The sequence below is a fragment of the Phasianus colchicus genome, chromosome 11 (genome assembly GCF_987193195.1).
Source record: "Phasianus colchicus chromosome 11, bPhaCol1.hap1.1, whole genome shotgun sequence".
In the NCBI taxonomy this organism is placed as follows: domain Eukaryota; kingdom Metazoa; phylum Chordata; class Aves; order Galliformes; family Phasianidae; genus Phasianus; species Phasianus colchicus.
The window spans coordinates 20,343,405-20,364,141 of NC_143446.1; the positions used below are offsets into that span (position 1 = coordinate 20,343,405).

The following is a 20,737-nucleotide window of genomic DNA, read 5'->3' on the forward strand; positions in this document are numbered from 1 at the left end:
GAACCCCACGTCCCACTTAGTGCTGCTGCGGGGCAATGAGAGCAGAGCTGCAGGAGCTGGGACACGGGCACAGGCGCACAGCTCCTGTCTGCTACTGTTACTTGAAAGTGAGGGCTGTGTAGAATTGTTTGTGCCTCAGTTTGAAAAAGTGATTTTCAGTTCCCGTGTGAACCTTCTCACTGCATACAGCAGCAGTCAGAGCCAAAATGAAGTCACAAGCGCAGATAGGTGCCATTCTAAACGGCGGTGCACCCGTCACGGACCTTTATTCACCCTTGTTGTGGTGAACGGCTCCCAAGACTCAGTTCTGCGCTGTTCCCGGTGCGGGGAGCAGCCCGGCTGCCTCGGGGCGGAGCCGGCTGTGCGGGCAGCCGTGGCTGGCGGTACAGCTCTCGCTACAGCCTGAACAGCAACACGCAGAGCGTCCTTACGATGCGGTGCTTTAAATAACGGTACGCTGTGGGTTTGTTTAGTTGACGCTTCGGCCGCGGTTTCAGCGGTTCCTCGGCGCGGGGTGGGAAGCGAACACGTTCGTGGCACCGCGAGGTTCGCGATTCCCGAGGCGCGGCGCACGGAGCCGCCCCGCAGAGCGGAGCTCGTAACGCAGTCGCTCCCGCAGCGGGGATCCACCGCCCCGCCCCGCGCAGCCCGCAGGAAGCCGCGCCCCCGCGGCAGGAGGAAGCGCGGGGTGCCCCTCCCGGCCGGCGCTGCGTGGGGCCACGCGCGGCAGCTGATGGCCGCGGGCGGGCCGGGGCGCCGCGAGGAGATGGCGCCGCCGTCGCCCTACGTGCACAGCATGCCGGCCTGGGTGCTGGAGGACTTCTGCCAGAAGATGGACTGCCTCAGCGACAGTGACTGGATGCGCTTCGGTGAGCGCGGCTCCCCGGCTCCCCCCGCCGCTCTCGGGCCCCGCGCCGCCCCCCGCAGCCCCCGCTCCTCTCCGCGTCTCCCGGCCCCCGCCGCGTCCGCTCCGCGTCTCCCGCAGAGCCGCCCGGTGCCCGCCGGTGATAACGCGCCCCCCCCGCTGCCGATCCCCGCCGCCACCCCGCGGCCCTTCCCGTCCGGCCGCTGCCGGCCGCTGCCACGACGGGCGTGTAACCGGAGCCGAGCGGCGCGCAGCGTGCGGGTGAGGGCGTTCAGGGGACGGTGACAGCGCGCTGAGCGGTCTGAGAGAGGTTTCTTTTTGGGTCTCCACATAACAAACTTTTTTTTTTGAACGTTTGAAAGAATAAAAATAATATCCTACTTCCAGGAACTGGATTTTCTTCATGTCCGCATAGCTAACGTGTGGCGGTCCCTGCTTTTAAAATCGAATGGAAGAAGCTTTGTGTGCACGCGTGCACCGTGCCTTCCTGCCTGCCCTCGCTCTCTCCCCGTTGCTAACAAAGCCGTCCCGTCTCCCGCAGCTTCCTACGTGATCACTGACCAGACCGAGCTGCGGAAGATCAAATCCATGGAGAAGACGGGGATCAGCATCACCCGCGAGCTGATGTGGTGGTGGGGTGTGAGGCTGGCGACTGTGCGGCAGCTGCTGGACCTGCTGCAGGCACTGCAGCTCTACCGGGCGGCTCAGGTCATCCTGGACTGTGAGTAGCACCTGTGAGCAGCCCGGCTCTGCGCCCGTCCCTGTCTTCATTGCGCAGGCTGAAGGAACTCTTTGCTGGGAACCTTGTGCTCAAATTGTGAAGTCTCTGCTGATTCTTATTTTCTGCTCATGGTGGGAAGGGGAGAGCTGACATAGACGAGGTGCCACTGGTCTGTCACCCCAGCCCGTAGTGTCTCTTAGGTGCTTCAGGAGCTGCCAGAGCGAGGCTGTGCTGTGCGTGAAGGATGGCTCCGTAACACATCCTTGTTTTACCACGAGCTGAGTTGTGAACGTGTGAATTTTTCATCTGTCCTTGTTCCCCACTGAAATTCTGCCGTTATACATTAAATGCCAACAAACTCGTGGCAGAGAAACCTATCAGCAGTTTTGCTTAGGCAGTCTGCTTTCCTGCGCTGTGAGAACGTTCCCCAAAGAAGTGCTTTGCTCAGTTCACTGTTCTTGCTTTGTCCTGTTTGCTGAATTTTGGTTACTTTTCTGAGTTGGATGATGACACTTTGAAAATGCTGTATCTAATTAAGGCAAACCATTGCCCTGTAGAAGTCACAGCACTTTTAAATATAACTTGCAGTTTTTCTCTGTTGAAATCAATGTTTAAATGGCTGCCATCCATTTTCATAAGCCAGAGGGTACCTTAGCTCAGGTCTGTTTGGGATCTGTGAAACCCTGGACAAGACGTTCATCCTTCCTGCACTGGGCTGTCCTGGCAAGATGACAGCAGCCTATGCTCCCCTCTTCACATATTACCACCCAAAATCCACTTTCTTGGGAAGGAAGTGTTCGTGTGACTTTTGCCTGTTCTCCATAGACACTTGTGAGAAAGAAAAGTTAGAGGTTTATGTGGAAAAAATGATCAGAGAAGTACAATGCAGGTGCACATGGGTACTGGGCACAGCTGACAGCAGTGCGTGCTGACAGGAGATGGGAGGTGTGCGGGGCAGCACCCGCACGCAGCTGGGGAGGAGGCTGAGTTCTGCCGTGAGCTGCCTGTGGGCAGGGCTGGCAGCACACACACACAGCTGGCACCCAGCGACAGGCGTTGCTCATGGAAATTCCCACCGTGTGTCACAGTTTGCTTGCCGCTGCAGTTCTTTATATAGCACAGCTGGGTTTTTTGTGGGTTCCTGGTGTTACTGCAATTTAGAAACTTCATTTTAGGATGGCAAACAAAAAAACTTTGAGGAGGGTATTCTGAATTTCTGTTCATTAAAAAGGGATATTAAGCGCAAGCGTGCTTTAAGCAAATTCCATCTCTGTAAATGAAACGCCACTGCCACCCACCCTAGCAGGAGTGCTGCTCCGCAGAGCCGGGCTGTGACAGCCCTTCGTTCAGCAGAACCGCTCTGGCTCAACTCAGTCACCCCACTCAGGAGATGGTAACAATTCTCTCACTCCTCAACGGAGCTACAGGAAAGTGAATTTTCATCTGCCCCAATGAGTATGGTAGTAAACCAGTTGTGAAATGTGGCTGTGAGGTCCAGCCTGAGTGGATGGGATTGAAAACAACGTGAAGAAACTGTATCTGGAGCTCTCCGACGCACTAAGCCTGGCTCCTCGATAATGCTATTTTTACAGATGCTTTGGAGTAGCCGGTGGTCTCCACACTGTGGCAACTGTTTTCTTCTGTGCCCATTGTATATCTCACACAGTCCACAGAGAGTTTCTGGGTGCTGCTGTGTACATGCTGCAGCCGGCTGCTCCTTCAGCTATCACTGTTCTGCCTGGCTGCAGCACTCTCAGGCCCGCCTTTGTTTGCAGCCGGCTCACTTTGGTGTGTTCCTTAATTCGGTGTGTTCACTGATTTGCTGTAATCCCACCCTGTATGCCGTGGCTTAATCAGAAAAAATCTGCACTCACCTTCTGAGAAACAAAAAACACCCCTTTGTTTCTGGTTTCCTTTGTGACAGGAGGATCTGTGAAATCAGAGCATTCTATGCAGGGTGGTGCAAGGAGCTGGAAGTGGGTTTGGTTTTCAGTTCTGTTGGGCACTTCAAAAAGCCACTGTTCTAACTCCTGACAGTTACTGCGTTACCGTAACACTGTTCAGTCTGACTTACAAGACTCAGACAGGACACCCAGGTGAATGTTTTGCTGGCAGATTACTTGCAGGAGAGTTGTTTCTCTTGTTTCTGCCTTCGACAATTTCTTGCGCAACTCTAGTCCCACTTCTGGATATCTGTTGGAACACACTTTTTCCTGTGTTAGTTCTTTAGTTTCAGTGGTGACCTGTTTGACTGATGTGCAGGAAATTGCAAAATTCATGAAAAACCATGAAAAATAGGTTAAAAGAGGGAAGTGATCCAAGTAGAGGCTTCTAGGTTAAAGTACCGGCAGGGGAAGGTCAGCATTGCAGAACACAGGGACTGCCATTTGGAACGGAAGGCCTGCAGACTGCTTGAAACTCAGTGATTTCCAAAACCTGTGGTGTTTGTGATCTCACAGCATTCTGGTGCTTTAACAAAGAAACAGAGCTGATTTTTCGTTCAAACCTGCGTTCATATGTGACACTGAAGAACAATTACACAAACTCCAGAAGGAAGTCAAAGGAAAAAGCTTGCCTTACGCAGGCGTGCTCCCATCTCCGGTCGAAGCTGCAGTGCACTGGAATTGTCATACCTTGCCTTCTAAGCTTCACTTCTACTGAAAGTGGTTTACGAGGAGCACAGATGAAATTAAAACTCCAGCTTCCTTCTGGCTTCACATATTCCCAGTGCTTTGTTTGTGCACAAAGAACACAAAGCTATTGTCTGATTTCAAATGCAGAGTGCTGTGGCTTTTACTTATGATGACAAGCTGATAAAACAGCACAACAAAAAGCTTGTATTGGTACTTGTGCTTATTTTCTTTCATTTCAAAAGATTAATTTATATTTTTATGTAAATGTTAAATATATTGCTGATAAAAGATACCAGATAGAAACAAGAGTACAGAATTAAAACCAGGAAAATGTGGTTAATAGGCACTAAAAAGTTTCTGTGTCATCTCTGGTGCACACAGCATTTCCAGGCTCCTCCTCCCCCTCATTTACCTCTCGCAGACCAGAATTCAGCTGCTTTGTTGGGAGGTTTTGACAGCTCTGCGTAGCAGAGTGTCTTCATATCTTTTTATTTCCAGTTTGTTCCTGTCCCAGCTGTAGCCTAATCTGATTTTAAAATTTCCTTGTGAGATGTATGTATTCTTCAAGTCTGAATTTAAATACCAGTGCTACTGAAACAATTTAACAATAACTGTAAAGCATTCATAATGTTTGTTTTAATGGATAGTCCATTTTCCTGATCAAAGTCTGATCAGAGTCAGACTTCCTTCTGCATGGTACTCCTCACCTTTCCTTTGATCTCCTTTGCAGGGATATCACCCTCCAGCATTACCACCTCTGAAAAAGAAGAGCTGATAGAGCCACCTAAACAGGAGAACGTATCTTTAACTCCCACAGAAAACAAACACAAAGAGAGAGAAAATGAGATAAGTCTGCTGCCATCGCCAGAGCCTTCACAACCAGGAATATCACCAGCATGTAGTAAGTAAAACAATATAGTCCGATTTTCTGTAACAATGAAATGATCGTATAGACAAGAATGCTGAATTTCACTTTAATATAAATGAATGTTTTGAACGGGATGAATGAACGGGAAATATAAATTCCCGTTCAAAATGGTCCCAATTGAATATTTGCCTTTCAACTAGCACTATTGTCTCCTGAGCTGTCAATTCCTAGCTTGATCACACAGCCACCTGTTCTTCCTTTCTGTACCTGTCGTGGCTGTGAGAGAAGTACTTCACCCAGGTCTGTGTGAGCACCACTGCCATGCTAACACTAGAGCTGTGCGTACACTTCATGCCTCAGTCCTTCTCTCCACACAGCATAAGTCTGGGCCAATGGAGAGCTGTGGAAGCATCAGCGAGCAGCTCTGTTGGGAGATGGAGCAGAACCACAGTGTGCTGAGGAGAGCATGTGAGCAGCAGTGCAGGCAGAGGCTCTGAAAGCTCCGTGTCCCTGAGCCAGGGCTGGAGAGATCTTCACAGTCATCGCACAGAGGAACCAGGGCAATAGCTCCATGTCTTTAGACAGCATTTCACGTTTTGACAGCCATAGGTTATGCTTGGTTAGGCATTTCAGCAAAACATCCTGGATGCTCACAGTGAGTCAGCGGCAGCAATGTCACAAAAAAGAGGTGTATTATCATTGCTGCTAATTCAATTTCAGATGCTGTTTCTGAAGGAACCTTGTATTCACTTCCTTCTCCACCACCTCCCCCAAGAGACCTTTTGAAATCCTTACAGTCAAATCCTTCTGTTTCATCAAGTGTGAAGGTAAATTCCTTTAGTTCTCATTGATTATAACAATAAGAATTTGCTTTATGATATTCTGTGTTTTTCAATTAAAGTTTACTCTTCAACTTTATGTTTAGACTGAATATAGTACTAATTACTTACATTTCGCTTCACTTCTTTTTTTCTTTTCTTTTTTGCCAACAAGAGACCAGTGAAGGATACATTTAACAGGGCTACATGGCTTAGCATGGCTAACATGCCCATGAATAGCAATTAATTTTGAAGGAATTTCCATTATAGATTTTGCAGCAGACTCCAATATTTCTTATGGGATCGTAGGACAGTCCAGCATAAACGACTGACTAGTTGGAATGTCACACTTTTAGTTTAAATTTAAAATGTGGTTTCTGCTGAAAACTGGGCCAGTGTCGCATTGAGGTCAGGTTGCCCAGAGCCTTATCTAGTTGAAAACTGAAAATCTGCCATCCCTCTGAGCCCCATCCCAAGGCCCAGCCATCCTGCTGGGAGCTGTTTTGCTCATGCTCCTGATGATTTCAACATAGTCTTCTGTTATTCCTCGCTATAGCTCTCTTATCTGCAAGACCATCTAGATGGAACCATCCTGTACTTTTTCAGAGTGTGTTTCCCAGATCCATGTGTGCACTCTGGTCCCATCCTAGTCCTGCATTGACCTCTTTTTTTTTTTTTTCTAAAGAAGATTGTGCTTTAAGACTTTTAACTCATCCAAGATGATGTGGTTCAAGAGTAACAACAATAGGAGAAAGTTGCTACAAAGAACACAGTAATTTCAGAATTTCCTGAGGGGGAGTTAAGGTTTTGTTTTCTCAGGTCTGGAGTAAATTAAGGTTGTGAAAGCTGTACGGTTATGTGTAGGCTATAGTGGAATTGTAATAACAAGTGGCATTAGGACTTGTCTGACTGGAAGCAACTATTTTGCAACCATTTCAGAAGTAGCTGTGCAATTCTTAGGAGAAAATAAGTACATTACAGCACGAGAGACACTCCCTTCTGATCCAGTACCATGATATATGCCTCAGGCATAGAGACTAATGGGCTTTGTGGCTTAAACCGATGTCACTTCAAATGCATATAAGGACTTTTAAAGAAAACTAACTTTGTTGTTTGGGAAGGATGGAAATGCAGATTAGCTGTTTTCAGGTGTCTTCTACTGTGAAGAATATTTCTATCAGCAAGACAAATCAACACAGGTATTACAAAGGGAAACTGCACCGAGTGTTGCGCAGTACCTGTCACAATTTCTTTGAACAATCAACTCTCATTAGCTCATGGAAAAGAAATATGATGCCTGAAAGAGATGGAGAAAGCATACAAATGTTTATGAGATTAACTTGTTCTTCTTCCAATGTGTAGCCCTGCAGCTCTTCTACTCCTCAGCAGGAGACGATGACTGATCTCCCCAGTGGGAGCCTTTTGTGGACCCAGAAAGAAGTTACTAATGCCACAGATGGCTTCAGTGACAAGAGCAGAATTTGTGAAGGCACTTTTGCAGATGTCTACAAAGGTCAGAGGCACAACATGGTGTATGTCATCAAAAGACTGAAAGAGGCAAGTGCTCCACTTCTTTTTCTTTGCAGGAGGTATTTTATTAGAACCTCTTAAAACATTGTCATTTAATATTCTGTGGGCAGAGAACAAGAACTGCTATAAAAAAGGAGAAGTAAAAGAGAAATTAGGTTAGTAAACCTAGATGCAGCAAACATGTATGTGAGCTTTTCCTCACGTGGATAGTTCAGTTCACTGTATCTGTGGGAGTAGCCCCATGGATAATAGGATCAGAAATGTCTTCATGCCAGTTTTTGTTCTAATCTATAGTTGTTGTCTGTGACACAATATCGTCATCAGTGAAAACAGCCTGTTTGCTAAAGTTGTCATCCAGAGAGTAAAGGGCCCATAGGAGTGCAGCACCTCAGTAATTACTGTTGAGATTCTATTGCATGTTTTTTTCTTTTTTTTTTTTCTTTCAGACCGAATGCACGAGCCCAGATTCCACCCAAAGATTTTTTCATACAGAAGTACAGATTTGCTTTCGGTGAGCAGTCTGTGTGTCCTGCATGCACTGTGCTCCTGGGCTGTTCAGTCACACTGATGTGTGTATCCCCCAGGCACTGGCCTGTGTTGGGGGTTGTGCCCTGAGGAAGCAGCATACCTGCCTGCCAGAGATGTGCTGTTCCCTGCAAAGCAAGCACTGCCCCTTGACACTTGGAGACAGTGAAGGCCTGGTGCCTCCTGAGGCTTCGTATCCCTTCTGGCTGCTCAAAACCGGGTTGTGCTATATATAGCCTTGTCTCTGCTGCTAGTGTAGCTTTCTGTGAACCCGCTCAGGGCCGTTCTGTGTTTGTGGCTACAGAACAAAATGCAATTCCCAATTGTCTTGAATGTCGGGATTTATTCCAGCTTAAGAATGCATTTTGCTGTGTTGCTCTCATTTCATTTGTAAATCATTGTTGATCTGTGCCTGCAGGTGTTGTCATGTCAACATTTTGCAGCTGCTTGGTTTCACAGTAGAATCTGAGTTGCACTGTCTGATATATCCATACCTGCCTAATGGATCACTACAGAACAAACTTCAGCATCAAGTAAGCAGATAACCTGAGTCCATTATTTATCTATGATTACAAGTCACATTATTGTATGAAAAGCAGAAAGATCTCTGGTAATTCTAAGAAACAGACAAAAAGAGCCCAGATGTCTGTAAGTATTACACTCTTTTTCAGTTTTACTACAGCAAAGCAGATCAGGTCAGTAAAAAGCTTCTGCTTTGCAGCCTTCAGATTTTTCAAGTAATAACTCATCTGCAAAACATAGCTATCTATATCATAATATTTAATTGGAATTGGGAATGTGGTTCTCATCATTTTCATTTACTCCTACAACATTTTAGAAGGGCTTACGAGAGAACACTTTGAGGTGTTTGGATCTATTGAAAGAGCATTTGCAGAGAAAGGACAGAAGCGGAAAAGCAATCCACCAAAACCTGTGCCTCTATGATGGCGTATAATTGATGCTTTGAATAAGCATGATCTTTGCTGTATCCTTATCTCACTGTCGTCACAAGGCAGGCAAAACATGCTGTGCAGCGTACAAGAGTAAGGTCCTTCCTGGGCCTAGAAATCACAAACTCTGCCTTGGACAAAACTTTTGATTTAGGCCAGCTGGCATTTTGCTTATGATTGCAGTGGGACCAAAACAGTCTTTAGAATGAAAATGTACTGCTGCTATATTGTTTTCATTGTTAAAAGAAGATAAAACGACCCCATTACTTCCTTGCAGGATGATTCTGCTCCACTGGCATGGGAGACACGAATTAGCATTTCTGTGGGACTCGTCCGAGCTGTGGAGTATTTACACAATTTTGGAATTCTTCATGGGAATATCAAGAGGTGGGGGTTTGGCATTACCAGTGCACTCATTAATTCCAGGATTTCTTCAGCAGAAGCACCTGAAAACTTTTATAATGTCGATATCCATTTGCAGTGTCATTCTGCTATCCCTTGTTCTGTAGGATCTTCACCTGATCATGTTTAATTTGTCTCCCTCTTATAAATGATGGAAGTGTTTTCTTCTGAAGCAATGCTTGGAGTGCTTTTAAATCCCCTCTTCTTTTCACCCTGTCTTTACCCTTTCACTGTTACACAGCAGGTCAAATGCTGGAATTTTTCCCCCTCTGACCTTGCCTTGACTTGAAAAGTATAAAACTTCACATCAAGTTAAGGTAATTATTTGACCACTGTTGTCTTTTACAGCTCAAATGTCTTGTTGGATGAAAACTTTACGCCAAAGCTTGGGCATTCAGGTCTGCGACTGTACTCTGCTGATAAAAAGTCTGAATGTACTGTGATGAAAACCAAAGTCCTGCAAGCTTCTCTTACTTATCTGCCAGAAGATTTTGTCAGGCATGGGCAGTTAACAGAAAAAGTTGACGTATTTGGCTGTGGTGTGGTAGGTTGCCTTTTTCCATCTTCTGTTGTGGTTGTTGATTTTTGTAGACAGGAAAACGGATGTATGAGCACATTCCCCACATAGCTGTTTGTTCCTGCAATTTCATTCCCAATTGCTAACTATATAACTGAGCTGAGATTCTATTTTTAATTACCTTCATGTTCCAAATCTACTTCAGTTTGTGGCAAAGTGATGTGAATCTTATGAACAATAAAATGGCAAAATGTTGCAAAAAATGTATTACTGTTGGTAGTGTGAGAAAAAGAGTAGCAGAAAGTTTTCTGTTTGGTTCTCACAGTTCTAACAGATTGGCCCCATCTACTGCTACAAACATTGTCAGTTTGGAAGTTCAGCTGAGATAAGAGTTCAAAATGTCACTTGTCTCAGAAGTTTCCATTGTAACAGGAAGTTTCTCTGTTTGGTGTTATTTCCTATATAAATTTATATTGACAGTCTTGTTTTTGAACTTCATTTGGTTTTTTATTATCTGTTGTACCTAACTATAAAATCTGGACTTGACTCTGGACGTAGATTTAAGTTGTCATAAATACTGCCCAAATTTGGCATTGTTAAGTGTTAAAATAAAAATTAAATCTAAAATGCCCTGGCAGTTCAATAGTTCAATATTCCTTTACATACAGACATTTAAAGACAGAATTTATTGTGAACAAATTCTTTTATCTGTCAAATAAACTTTTTAGGTCTTAGCAGAGATACTGACGGGAATTAAGGCACTGGATGAAGGAAGGAGCCCTATTTATCTGGTAAGGAAATGATGAACACTGACACGAGTGAACAAGGTTGCTGTCATAAGGTGGATTTACATTTTACAGAAATGCAGTTTGCTTTACACAGCTTAAAGAAGAGATTTTCTAGAAATTATAGCATGGTTCCGTTAACGTCAACAGTTCATCACCTTTAGACATGAGTAGAGTATGTATTCCCACTTCACACAGCAGACTCATGAGCACTGGCCTTGCTTATGTTAGGAGATGCTGCAGCATAACTGCTTTTAAGCACATTCTTATTTTCACACTTCGTGCTGAAATGCTGCTGTAGGCTTTTTGAGTGTCAGGAAGGTGTGTTACGAGTCAGACTGAGTGGGGAATATGGGTGGGCGCTGACTGCAGTTGCTCATTACCATGTTTATCAGGCAGTTAGTATTACACTAGTGTCTGGAATTTGTATCCTGGCCAATTTGTCCAGGCTGTCATTAGAACTACGCAAACTGCTTTCACGAGCAGCCAGAACTGTCCAGGCTCACTGAATACCATTAACACCATCTTCATAAAAACAGACTCCACCTATAATCCTTCTGTGCAATGCACGCCTTCTGGTTTGCCATGTTGTTGAAGCCTTTGAGAGGAAGATGATAGTTTTCATATGTATAATTTCCAAATAGTTCAGCAATGTCCAAATAGCTTCAGGAAACAAAGGATCCCGGGTTTCTGATTTCTTTTAATAAATATTTTTAAAAGTTCTGTGCAAAAATGCTGCTATGTGCAGCGTTGACGATTTTTCATTCCTTTAGGTAGGTATAAGCATAGAGCAGCTGGGTTTGCTTTAGGTAATTTGACATCAGACATGTGCAAAGAAAAATCTTTGGCCATTTCTCTGCTGTGAAAGCAACATTTCTGTGACTTGTACAAAAGGAGATCACTTACAGTTTTTGGATCTGTAAACCAGCTGTTAAGGAGCAGTAATAATAAGCACATAGGAAGACTTCTGTTCTCAGTGATTTAGATGGAATTAAACATTGCTATTAATCTTGTCTTCACTAACGTACCTTTCTCCTTTAAATAGAAAGACACAATTGCTGATGAAATCCAAATAGCAAAAGAAAACTCACACTCCAAAGTCAAGAATTTGGAGAAGCTAGCTGCCAAGGAAATATGCTGTAAATACCTGGACAAGAAAGCAGGACATTTGCTGGAAGAGGTTGCTATTGATTTTGCCTCAGCCATCTGCCTTTGTTTGAGAAAAAAGAATTCTAACATAGCAGAGGTAATATTTTAACAATCTGACCAAGAATTTAGCCTTCATGACAGCAAGGTCTAGAGCTACAACGTTTGTTGCCCCAACTTTTTTGGACCGTTGTTAATGTGTGTAACAAGGGGTACAGGGATTCTATATTCACAGATTTTGTTGTTTTAAAACAGGTGCTTGAAATTATGGAAACAGCTGAAAATAAATTGAGAGAGCATTACATCTGTGGAGGCAGCACTTCTGGGTTTTCCATGAATACTCCAGAAGAAACTGATGATGAGACAACCAACCTCAGCATGGATGCCCCTTCTGCAGGGCAGAATAAAGAGGACAGCACGCAGCCAGTACTCCTGGCCAGTGGTGGTCAGTGCACACCTTCAGTAGGAGTCGTGCCACCTAACGCTCACTGTTTGCAGATGTCACGGGTCCCTTGTGAATCAGATGAATCAATGAGTTTCATCTGGAACCCTGAAGAGAAATCTACAGATGATCTATTCAGCAACAACTGTAACAACTCAGAAAGTATTGCGAGCTCTGATTGCAGGGTAAAGGAGAAAACAAAAGCAAACGGACTCTGGGAAAGAAATGTAGTATGCATCAGAAGTGATGACAACTTGGAAATGGCTGCTACTGCACAAAGCACATTTCAGTCAAAAAATGCAGACCTTGACTCTGCATGTTCATCCCAAGGTAAATGTAGATAAGTCTGAGGTGTGGGTGCAGAACATTCTGGCATGTGATGGTTCGGGTGCTTTGGCAGAAGTGTCCGTGCTTTTCTTCTAACTAAGTCTTTACAACAGTTTGGGCCCTAACTTCTTGCTTATGATTTTATCAATAGATCTACAGAATGTTTTCTGTTTCCTCTCTATTTTTCTAAACCAGATTTTTAATTTAAAATTGCTGTCTGTGCCTTAGATGCAGATGCATTTTTTTTCTCAGTATTTGGAATTTTTTGTTTTTCAGTGTTAGCCAGAGAGGCATCCTGGAAAATAAAAATAAATGACCAAAAAAAGAAGCTAATGGAAAATATTTTGCTGTATGAAGAAGACAAATTAAGCAGTTCTGAACTTTTTGATTCTTAAACCAGATGGATTTATTAGCTGTGACCAACTTATAAGAAAAAATAAGGACTGATTCTTCATCAGAAAGATGGTAAAAGTATACCTCTCCTTGAAGTCTGAGTAGCGGGTTTGGATCAGAATTATCCTTCTCTGAAGAAAAGTGATGGCACTGAGAAGAAACAGAAAATATCTTTCCTAAAAGAAGCTGAAGCTCAGCGCAGCTCTGCCAACAGAAATGCCTTCTTTCTTCTCATCTGCATTATAAAAAGATTTAAGGTCCTTTTCTTCTGTATTTCAAAAAGTATCTGCAGATAATTGGTGTCTTATTAAAATACCACAGTCCTAGAACTTACAGAGCAACCACTGATCCACAGGTGGTTAGCAATGCCCTTTATTACAGAATCACAGAACTGTAGGGGTTGGATGGGACCTCCAGAGATCATCGAGTCCAACCCCCTGCCAAAGCAGGTTCCCTACACCAGGTTGCACAAGAAGGCATCCAGGTGGGTCTTGAATATCTCCAGAGAAGGAGACTCCACCACCTCCCTAGGCAGCCTGTTCCAGTGCTCCATCATTGTATATGAGGAGACAAATCTTTGATTGGAGAAGGTTTCAGTTTTCAAATGATCTATTTCATATACTCTTTGTATACCCAAAAACGCTCTGTTAGCAGAGAAAAGAATTTCTATGCAAGTTCTCATACATAGTCTCTGTGTATGTCAATCTCAATTTGAATTGCACTGAAAATAGCTGTAAGTAAATAACTGAAGACACATTGATCTACTGTTGGCTGCTGTACCAGCTATATGCGTTATGTCACAGATGTCTAAGCAAGTTTCGCTGTCAGGAGCTATAGGACAGCAGTTAGCACTTCATAGGGTGTCTCTGAAAGTTGTTTTTCTTCCTAAGTGTCCTTTAAACATTGTTAAGGCTTCACATTGTTGTGTTTCACCTGGTGACTCCTATACATTTTGGTTTTAATTTAAAATGTTCTCAATTTTATCATCAGTCAGTTGAAATTTGATTAGTTGTATTTATTTTGGCAATGGATAAAACAGTCACAGATGAGCCATGAAGTGGGCTGGCTCCTGCAGCCTCACAAAGCCAGCTGTGTTATTCTTTCCTTTGCTCCGTGTTAATCTTAAATGTATTCTGAGGTATGGAACCTTACCAGATGTTTATTAAGTGCAGTGTAACACAGCTAATATTCTGCATAGTCTTAGAGTAATGGTACTCTTATGTTGGCTATTTGATATAATGTTTTAATCTCAACCTGACAAATTTATACTTCATTAATAAACTTGGGAATAAAAAACAGAAGAAGCCCTGTCTCTGTAATCCAGCTTTCTCACGATTCATAGCACAGAAAACCGCCTTTCTGCCGCTTTCTGAAGCACTGCGTGTGCGTCCACGGGGAAGCAGCCCCGCTGCACACAGCCATTAGCGACTGCAGCAGCGGTGTAAACACGCGCATCCACACTCACTAAGCAGTTTTTCTCTCAGTGATTGCTGGGATAGGTTCTGGTGCCGCCCATTACCCGCGTGCTGCTGTCCGCTGAACGGCACCGCAAGAGGGAAAGCGGCCGAGCGGCACGGCACGGCACGGCACCTATCACAGCGCCGCGGGAGACGACGAGAGCCGCCGGCCCGGGGCGCTGCGCTGTGCTGCCGGCCGGCAATGCTCCATCGCGCTGCGGGGCGCCTCGGTACCGGCGGCCAATCACCGCACACCGCTCACACCACACAGGTCAATGAGCGCCGCTCGCGTTTCGCGCGCTGTTCCGCACGACGGCCCGCCCCGCGGCACTCCCCCCACGTGAGACAGGTACCTCTGTTTTTTGCAGCCTGCTGCAGCGCTCCCCGCGCTCCCACAGCCCCTCCGGGGCCCGAGTACAAAGCCGGCCCGGCCGGCCGGCCGCCACCGCTCCCCGTCCCGTTCCCGCGGAGCGTCGCTAAGGCGGCCCGAGCGGAGCGAGCGGCACGGCGGGCTCTTTCTTCCCGCCCTTTTCGGAGCGAGTTCAGCCAATCGGCGCCGGGAGCGGTTCCGGGCCGCCCAATGGCCGCAGCGGGCCGCCCAATGGCCGCAGCGGCCCGCTCGGAGGTCCCGCCCACTGGGCCGTCTCCTCAGGATTGGCCTCTGCTCCCGCGCTTTCCGCTCTGTGAGGCCGCGCCGCCCTCCCGCCGGCGGCACGCGGCGGTGCCGTGCGCTTTGGTCTGCGGCGGACTTTTCTGTACCTCCTTATGGGAAGGTACGTGCGTCCGAGAGCGCAGAGCTTTAGGCACAGTTTTCTACAAAGCTTCCCCCGTCCGTCAGGGGCAGAACCGCGGCACTGCGGGGCTCTCCGTGTGACGGCCGGGCAGTGGCCGTGGCGCGCTGGGGAAGCTCTCCTCGGCGGGAAGCTGTGTGAAAGCACCTCGCAACTCTGTGCAGGAGTGCAAGATTCTGTGCAACAGAATCGCTTTCTTTTTTGCAGCAAGTTTGGGTTTGCTGCTGGCCAACTGACTGCTCCAGGCTGTAGGAAGTCATCTCGAACAGCTGTGGGATGCCGCGCTCATGTTTCATTCCAGGCAGCAGCGGGGCGCGTCAGACCTGTCAGCCGTGTGCGGGCTGTGCGCTGCCGGGCTCTGCCACCCTCTTGAGGCCGATGTTATATCTGCTGTTATATATAGAAAATGCTGCGTTTAGGTCTTTGGGGAAAAGGTGGTGATTTTTTGCTCCTTTTAGGGGCTTGTTTGGTTTCCTTTGTTGTTTGTTTGTAGCAGCCTTCAAAGAATGCTGCCCGCTTAGCCAGATAACGCAGCGTGACAGCCTCGCCTCGATTTTGATTCAGAAGACTAAGCAACCCCTGCTTTGTTCCTCTGCAATCCTCTACAGTTCTGTCAGAGCTCTAGAAACAGCCCCTGCTGCAGTGCTTCCTTTTCAGGGAAGGATTTATGCGTTGTCTCTGGCCAGGGGTTTCCTCACTGTGCTGTCGGGAAATGTATTGGTTGACTGCTTTCATGCAACACACTTGGAAAGCATTAAATATTTTTCAGAGAGAACACCAGTAGAACTGTGTGCCAGTGTGACTTCAGCGTTCTGACTTTTCCCTTTCATAACACTTCTGCAGGCTGTGAACCTGAGGAGTCCATGTCAGCACTCTCAAACAGGACTAACTGTGCACTGCAAGATTGCACACCTGAAAAACCTTCTGTCCCTACCTTTTGCTCTGCTACAGGCAATCATTAGGCATGTGAATGACTTATGGAGCTGCTCAGCAAATGCTGGTAAGATCTGGGGATTTGTTCTGTAATGAGCAGGAAAACCATTACACACTTTCTTCTGATTGTGGTACCAAAATGTTATGGCTATTTGAATTGGTGTCAAGCATTCTAAGTATATTTGTTTTCTAGTTGTCTTGGAAATGCTTACTCCTTTTTAATTAGTTTTCCCCTTTGCCTGTACATCTCATTTGGCTTCTGGTGGTATAATACAAGGTACTGCTAGTGGTATCAAAGGAATCAGTTCACCTGGGCGATAAATTCTGTCAGGAAAAGAGAACGTGCCTAAGAACTGAGCCTTGCGGCTGTGTTTATCACATTAGCCTATCCTGGGGTGCTTTACAAAACGTCTTCAGGGCATTGACCATCAAATCATGGATTCACAAATCTCTTCATGGGCATTCATGTTGGCATTTCTAAGCACATAATTGCTTATTTACAGAAATGAACGTGTGCCACAGTGGTGTATGCACTTGTAGCATGAAAATATACCTTGTTTTTCTGATATCTAGCACTAGGACGGGTATGATTTTGAATCTGAGTAAGTTAACTGGAAAATTGATTTTATTTTAACTGGAAGAGATATTGGGTGGTTTCCTTGATAATCATGTTAACACATCCCTTGAGAATTAAGCAAATTTGGTGACTGAAAGTTGATTCCAGTACACCTAGTTTGCAGTTCATTACGTGAGCCATCTAGTTTGAGATACTCTTAAAAACAAGAAATGGTCGCAGTTTCAGCAAAAGCTTTATTCTCTGTTACAGATGTCTGCAGAAGCATAAGATGGAGTTTCCATCAGCTTCAGAAAGGATTCATACAGCTTTCAAATATGTCATTTAAAATAATCACAGTAGATACTAAGGAAGGAAATAAAATAAGCCTACATGTCAGCCTGTGATTCACATTGCCCTTTGAAGTTTTGCTTGTAGATTCTTGTCTTTTTTTTAGAGCAAACTACTCAAGTTCATGTCCTCCTTTCTTCTTAGAGATGTAAATTCAGTTCATTTTAAAGTAAAACTCAAATCAGACCACCTAGTGCTGTGGATGTCCTTCAGCTTGTTTTAGTCTTTTGTTAGAATTTCTAAAAAGGCAAAAGATAGGTAGGTTATTTTGAAAATCTTAATATTTTTTCTGAAAATCCCCTTTTGCCAGTCTGTCCAGAAGTGCCTCAAGCACCCAAATGAAGAAGGATAAAGCTTTTAGGAGGTTACATTCTGCTGGGGCATGCATGCATAAAATTGTCTTATTTGTGTAATGGCCATAGAAACGGCCCTACAAAAGGAATTCAGAGTGTAGAGAGAAGTGCTTAGGGCAATTCTTGGGATCCTGAAAAGCTGGGTGAAAGAAGAAGCCTGAGGTGACTGGAATGCATAATAGAGTTTTGAAGCCTGACAAAACCCTTAAAAGATTTGGAAAGGACAGCTTAATATAGTTGAGTGCAAATAAAGAATGAAGGGCAGTAAAGGTAAAAACAAAACTAAAAAACAGAACAAAAAGAAACAACCCGTTTGTGGTGAGAGCTGGCAATCAGAATGTTATTAGTGAGTCATCTAGAACGATCTTATTTACTCTGCTGTCATTCTTTGAAGTTAAACTAGTGCTTTCTGAACATCAGACACTTCACTTACTCTTAGTGGCAGCTTAGCTACTTAGCCCAGTCATTTCTGAAATGCTGTTTGACTGTTTCACGTGACAAATGGGACATTTGTGAGGTGGCTTTTGTTTTTTGTTTCAAGTTTCTGCATTTATGACTTGTTTGAAATTACCTTTAGCATTCTCTTCAAGAATGTCCTGTAGCATCTTCTCCAATGCTTGTCCATATTCTTGATACTCTCTTTCTGTTATCTTGACACCAATTTCAAAAGGAACATTAAACTATAAAAACATTAAAGGAGTTTAACAGATGATTTTTGGACAAGGCACTATAGGTTAATTCTGTGTTAGGTGTGACAATAAGCAAGAGGTAGAAAAATGATGTCCATTCATTTAATAGTGCTGAGACATGTAATGATCATCTGATAAACATAGTACATGGCTGCTGCATGATAAAGTGGAGGAGAGAAAACTAGAAGAAACTTGCATTATTACATGTTAGTTCTGAAATATAAGTGAATCCTTAACAGGAGATCATGATCTGCCTTTGTGCAGATACTTTTGAATTACTTCACGCTGTCAATGCTGGCAGTTTTCATGTGTCTTTTTCTACATGCCCTTCAAGTTAAATGACTGTGGCTTTCATTTGCACATCTCCTGTGGCAGAAATTGTATTCCTGCTCCAACAAAATCATTTGAATTTGTATGTGAGCAGGAATGAAAAACACACACCTTGATATCAACGCTGTTATTGTCATCTTCTCCTTCTGTTTCATCTGTATCCCAAAAGCTTTCTGTGCCTCTGCGATGTAATCTTCCTGTTGGTTTTCTTGTATCCTTTTGTTGCTAGAAAGCAAGCAAAATAGCACCTGTATAAAACTCCCATAATCAAATTGGTCTGTTGCAGGGAAAATAGAATTCATAATTAATGCAGATGCAGCAAATTAGTTAAAGCCATTGCTGGCTTCTTTTGAAGTTACGATTAGTTAAAGCTATCAGTGACTTCATTTAAAGTTATTTGGAAGTGTAGGTATACAATAACTGTATTACTATTCTGCATTCACTTTATCAGCAGTTCGTTCCTTATGGAACAGCCACCTTCCAGTTCATTTTCAAAGTGTAGTTAACAACTTATTTAAACAGCTGCTTTGCATTTGTTTGTGGGCTTTTTTGTTCAGTTGATTGGTTTGTTTCTAAGATTCGTAGTTATGTTTTCTCATGTGAATGGTTTGTTACAGTAATTCTCTGGAATCCCTCCTTCCTCTTCCAGAAACACTATCTTCCAAACCTCTGAACACTGTAAAGAATTTGGCTTTAAGGAATTACAGAGGAAGACAATTTCAAAAAAGCATTATTCTGAATTTTTACCTGTATGTTTTTATATGCGGGGCTTAAAAAACTGGAGCCAGCCAGAGCAGTTTCTGTCCCGAGGATGCTGAGAAGGAGAATTCCTAGCAGAGCAACTCTGAGAAACATGATTGTCCTCATTAGGCGGTGCTTTACTTCTCCTTATTTGAATGATGTGCAGTTGTTTCTAAAAACGGATATAATAAGAAAGCACATTTGTTGCAAGCAAAAAGGCAATGTATCCTGTCAAAAGAGATTATTACTTACTGTGTTTTCTTCTATAAATGAGATGTAATAACTGCAGCAGACAGTTTAGCAGAAAGAAATTACAGAGGAAAACTGGTGAAAGCTTAGAAATGCTCTGAAACTTTAACAGGCTACCTTTGTTGCTTCACCAAACTGCTGCTTTCTGAAGCACCTTATATAGGAAGTGGGATATTTGTTCTGTGCTTTGCTATTTCTGGAAATGCAGTCTGACGTGTATTCAAATTCCTTGGAAACATGGTGTGCCTGTAAGATAACAGTCGGCAAAACCATGAAAATGGCATACATCTGTTGCTGAGTTCCTTTCTATGTGTAATGAAGTTGTGCAGGGAATTGTATGTTTCTCATTTCATTTTTCTGCTGTGGCATTAAAATCATTCCTTCTAAAAACTAGTAGCTGTAATGGCTATTTTTTGGAAAGGAAAGTCCTGAGCCCTTTTACTGTTATCTGGTGTGGTGTAACAGAAAAGAAGCAGAACTGCATTCCTGGCCTGCAGTAACAGCCACGTCTCTTGTGTTTGCCCCAAGTGTGCTTCCTCTCATCTACAGTCTCTTCTGGGTTCTGTCAGATTTCATTGTCTTTTGTAGAAGGACTGAAAGCAAAGATGTTACCTAGAAACATCATTTCTGTTACTTTGAAAATGAAATACTGCACTTTGAAGATGCACAGTGAATAGCTATAGCAACGTCTGAGGCTCTAGAAAACATCCTGTGAGGATTTTCTTCAAACCTGAGGAGCAATAGGAATGAAGTAGGAGCACACGGTAAAGGATGACAAATTTACACCTTCTGCTGCTTGTATTCTAATTAGACTTGAATGATGTGGCCGATCTGTGGGATTTGTTATATGCTACAGATCACAAACCTTCACTGGTAGGATGGAGGAAGGCAGGAGAAATGTTTGAGATGGGAAGATAAGAAGGAATTTAGTTGAGTCAGATTTGCTGTTGGAAAAATGTAACTCAGAGCATCACTACATGGAGCACCCATCATAACAATGCTCTGCCCAAGGAAGACATCTGCAGGTTTTGAAACTAGGTTTTTTTTTTCTTGGGATGCAGTTCCACATTGTTCTCTTTCGCAGATTCCATGTCTCATGTTACTGCTTCCTAGCTGATTATTTCAAATACTGTGCAGCCATGTTTCAAATCAGATTTGTGGAGTGATCCAATTATTAAAAGAAAATTATTTCTGGAACATGTCCATGGCATCAGCTGACTTGGTAGCACCAAGAAAGGTGGTAGCTGCAGTAGGGCAGCTGAGAACAAATGGAGGCAATGGATCAAATCCCCTCTGCAACAAAGTTAGGTTAAGAAGTTCTCGTAGAGTTAGATCTCCATCTTGACTTTCGTCTGAGAGCTTGCTGGC

The 20,737-nt window shown here is 44.2% G+C and overlaps 2 protein-coding genes and 1 long non-coding RNA gene across 4 annotated transcripts; 2 read left to right on the plus strand and 1 right to left on the minus strand.

The window, feature by feature from the left end:
- Positions 1 to 7: 7 nt before the first annotated feature.
- IRAK2 (interleukin 1 receptor associated kinase 2) lies at positions 8 to 14,253 on the plus strand. Its single transcript, XM_031605309.2, has 13 exons — positions 8 to 869; positions 1,407 to 1,586; positions 4,950 to 5,120; positions 5,808 to 5,914; positions 7,268 to 7,462; positions 7,882 to 7,946; positions 8,379 to 8,493; positions 9,188 to 9,297; positions 9,661 to 9,856; positions 10,558 to 10,620; positions 11,660 to 11,860; positions 12,016 to 12,532; positions 12,806 to 14,253. The coding sequence occupies exons 1-13, from the start codon at positions 734 to 736 to the stop codon at positions 12,922 to 12,924; spliced, it is 2,175 nt and encodes a 724-aa protein (XP_031461169.2). The 5' UTR covers positions 8 to 733; the 3' UTR covers positions 12,925 to 14,253.
- A 782-nt stretch (positions 14,254 to 15,035) lies between these two features.
- Positions 15,036 to 17,865, plus strand: LOC116236586 (uncharacterized). The gene is made up of 3 exons (XR_004168577.2): positions 15,036 to 15,152; positions 16,014 to 16,170; positions 16,930 to 17,865. It is a non-coding gene; the product is annotated as an uncharacterized LOC116236586 (long non-coding RNA).
- GHRL (ghrelin and obestatin prepropeptide) lies at positions 17,165 to 20,623 on the minus strand. 2 transcript variants are annotated; one of them, XM_090148503.1, is made up of 4 exons: positions 19,127 to 20,623; positions 18,491 to 18,604; positions 17,932 to 18,040; positions 17,165 to 17,246 (listed from the first exon to the last, which is right to left on the minus strand). In XM_090148503.1, the coding sequence occupies exons 1-4, from the start codon at positions 19,244 to 19,246 to the stop codon at positions 17,227 to 17,229; spliced, it is 363 nt and encodes a 120-aa protein (XP_090004629.1). In that variant the 5' UTR covers positions 19,247 to 20,623; the 3' UTR covers positions 17,165 to 17,226. The 2 variants fall into 2 exon arrangements, with proteins under 2 accessions (XP_090004629.1, XP_031461145.2); XM_031605285.2 differs by lacking the exon at positions 17,165 to 17,246 and having other exon boundaries at positions 17,895 to 18,040.
- Positions 20,624 to 20,737: the final 114 nt, after the last annotated feature.

Excerpts from the sequence above, each read along its gene's own strand:
- IRAK2 (XM_031605309.2), top strand. The coding sequence starts at position 734 with ATGGCCGCGGGCGGGCCGGGGCGCCGCGAGGAGATGGCGCCGCCGTCG. Across the intron at positions 7,947-8,378 it reads GAAGTACAGATTTGCTTTCG|GTGTTGTCATGTCAACATTT; the intron begins GTGAGCAGTCTG and ends CTGTGCCTGCAG. Across the intron at positions 8,494-9,187 it reads AGAACAAACTTCAGCATCAA|GATGATTCTGCTCCACTGGC; the intron begins GTAAGCAGATAA and ends ACTTCCTTGCAG.
- GHRL (XM_031605285.2), bottom strand. The coding sequence starts at position 19,246 with ATGAGGACAATCATGTTTCTCAGAGTTGCTCTGCTAGGAATTCTCCTT. Across the intron at positions 18,605-19,126 it reads CCGCATATAAAAACATACAG|CAACAAAAGGATACAAGAAA; the intron begins GTAAAAATTCAG and ends CTTGCTTTCTAG. Across the intron at positions 18,041-18,490 it reads ATAACAGCGTTGATATCAAG|TTTAATGTTCCTTTTGAAAT; the intron begins GTGTGTGTTTTT and ends ATGTTTTTATAG.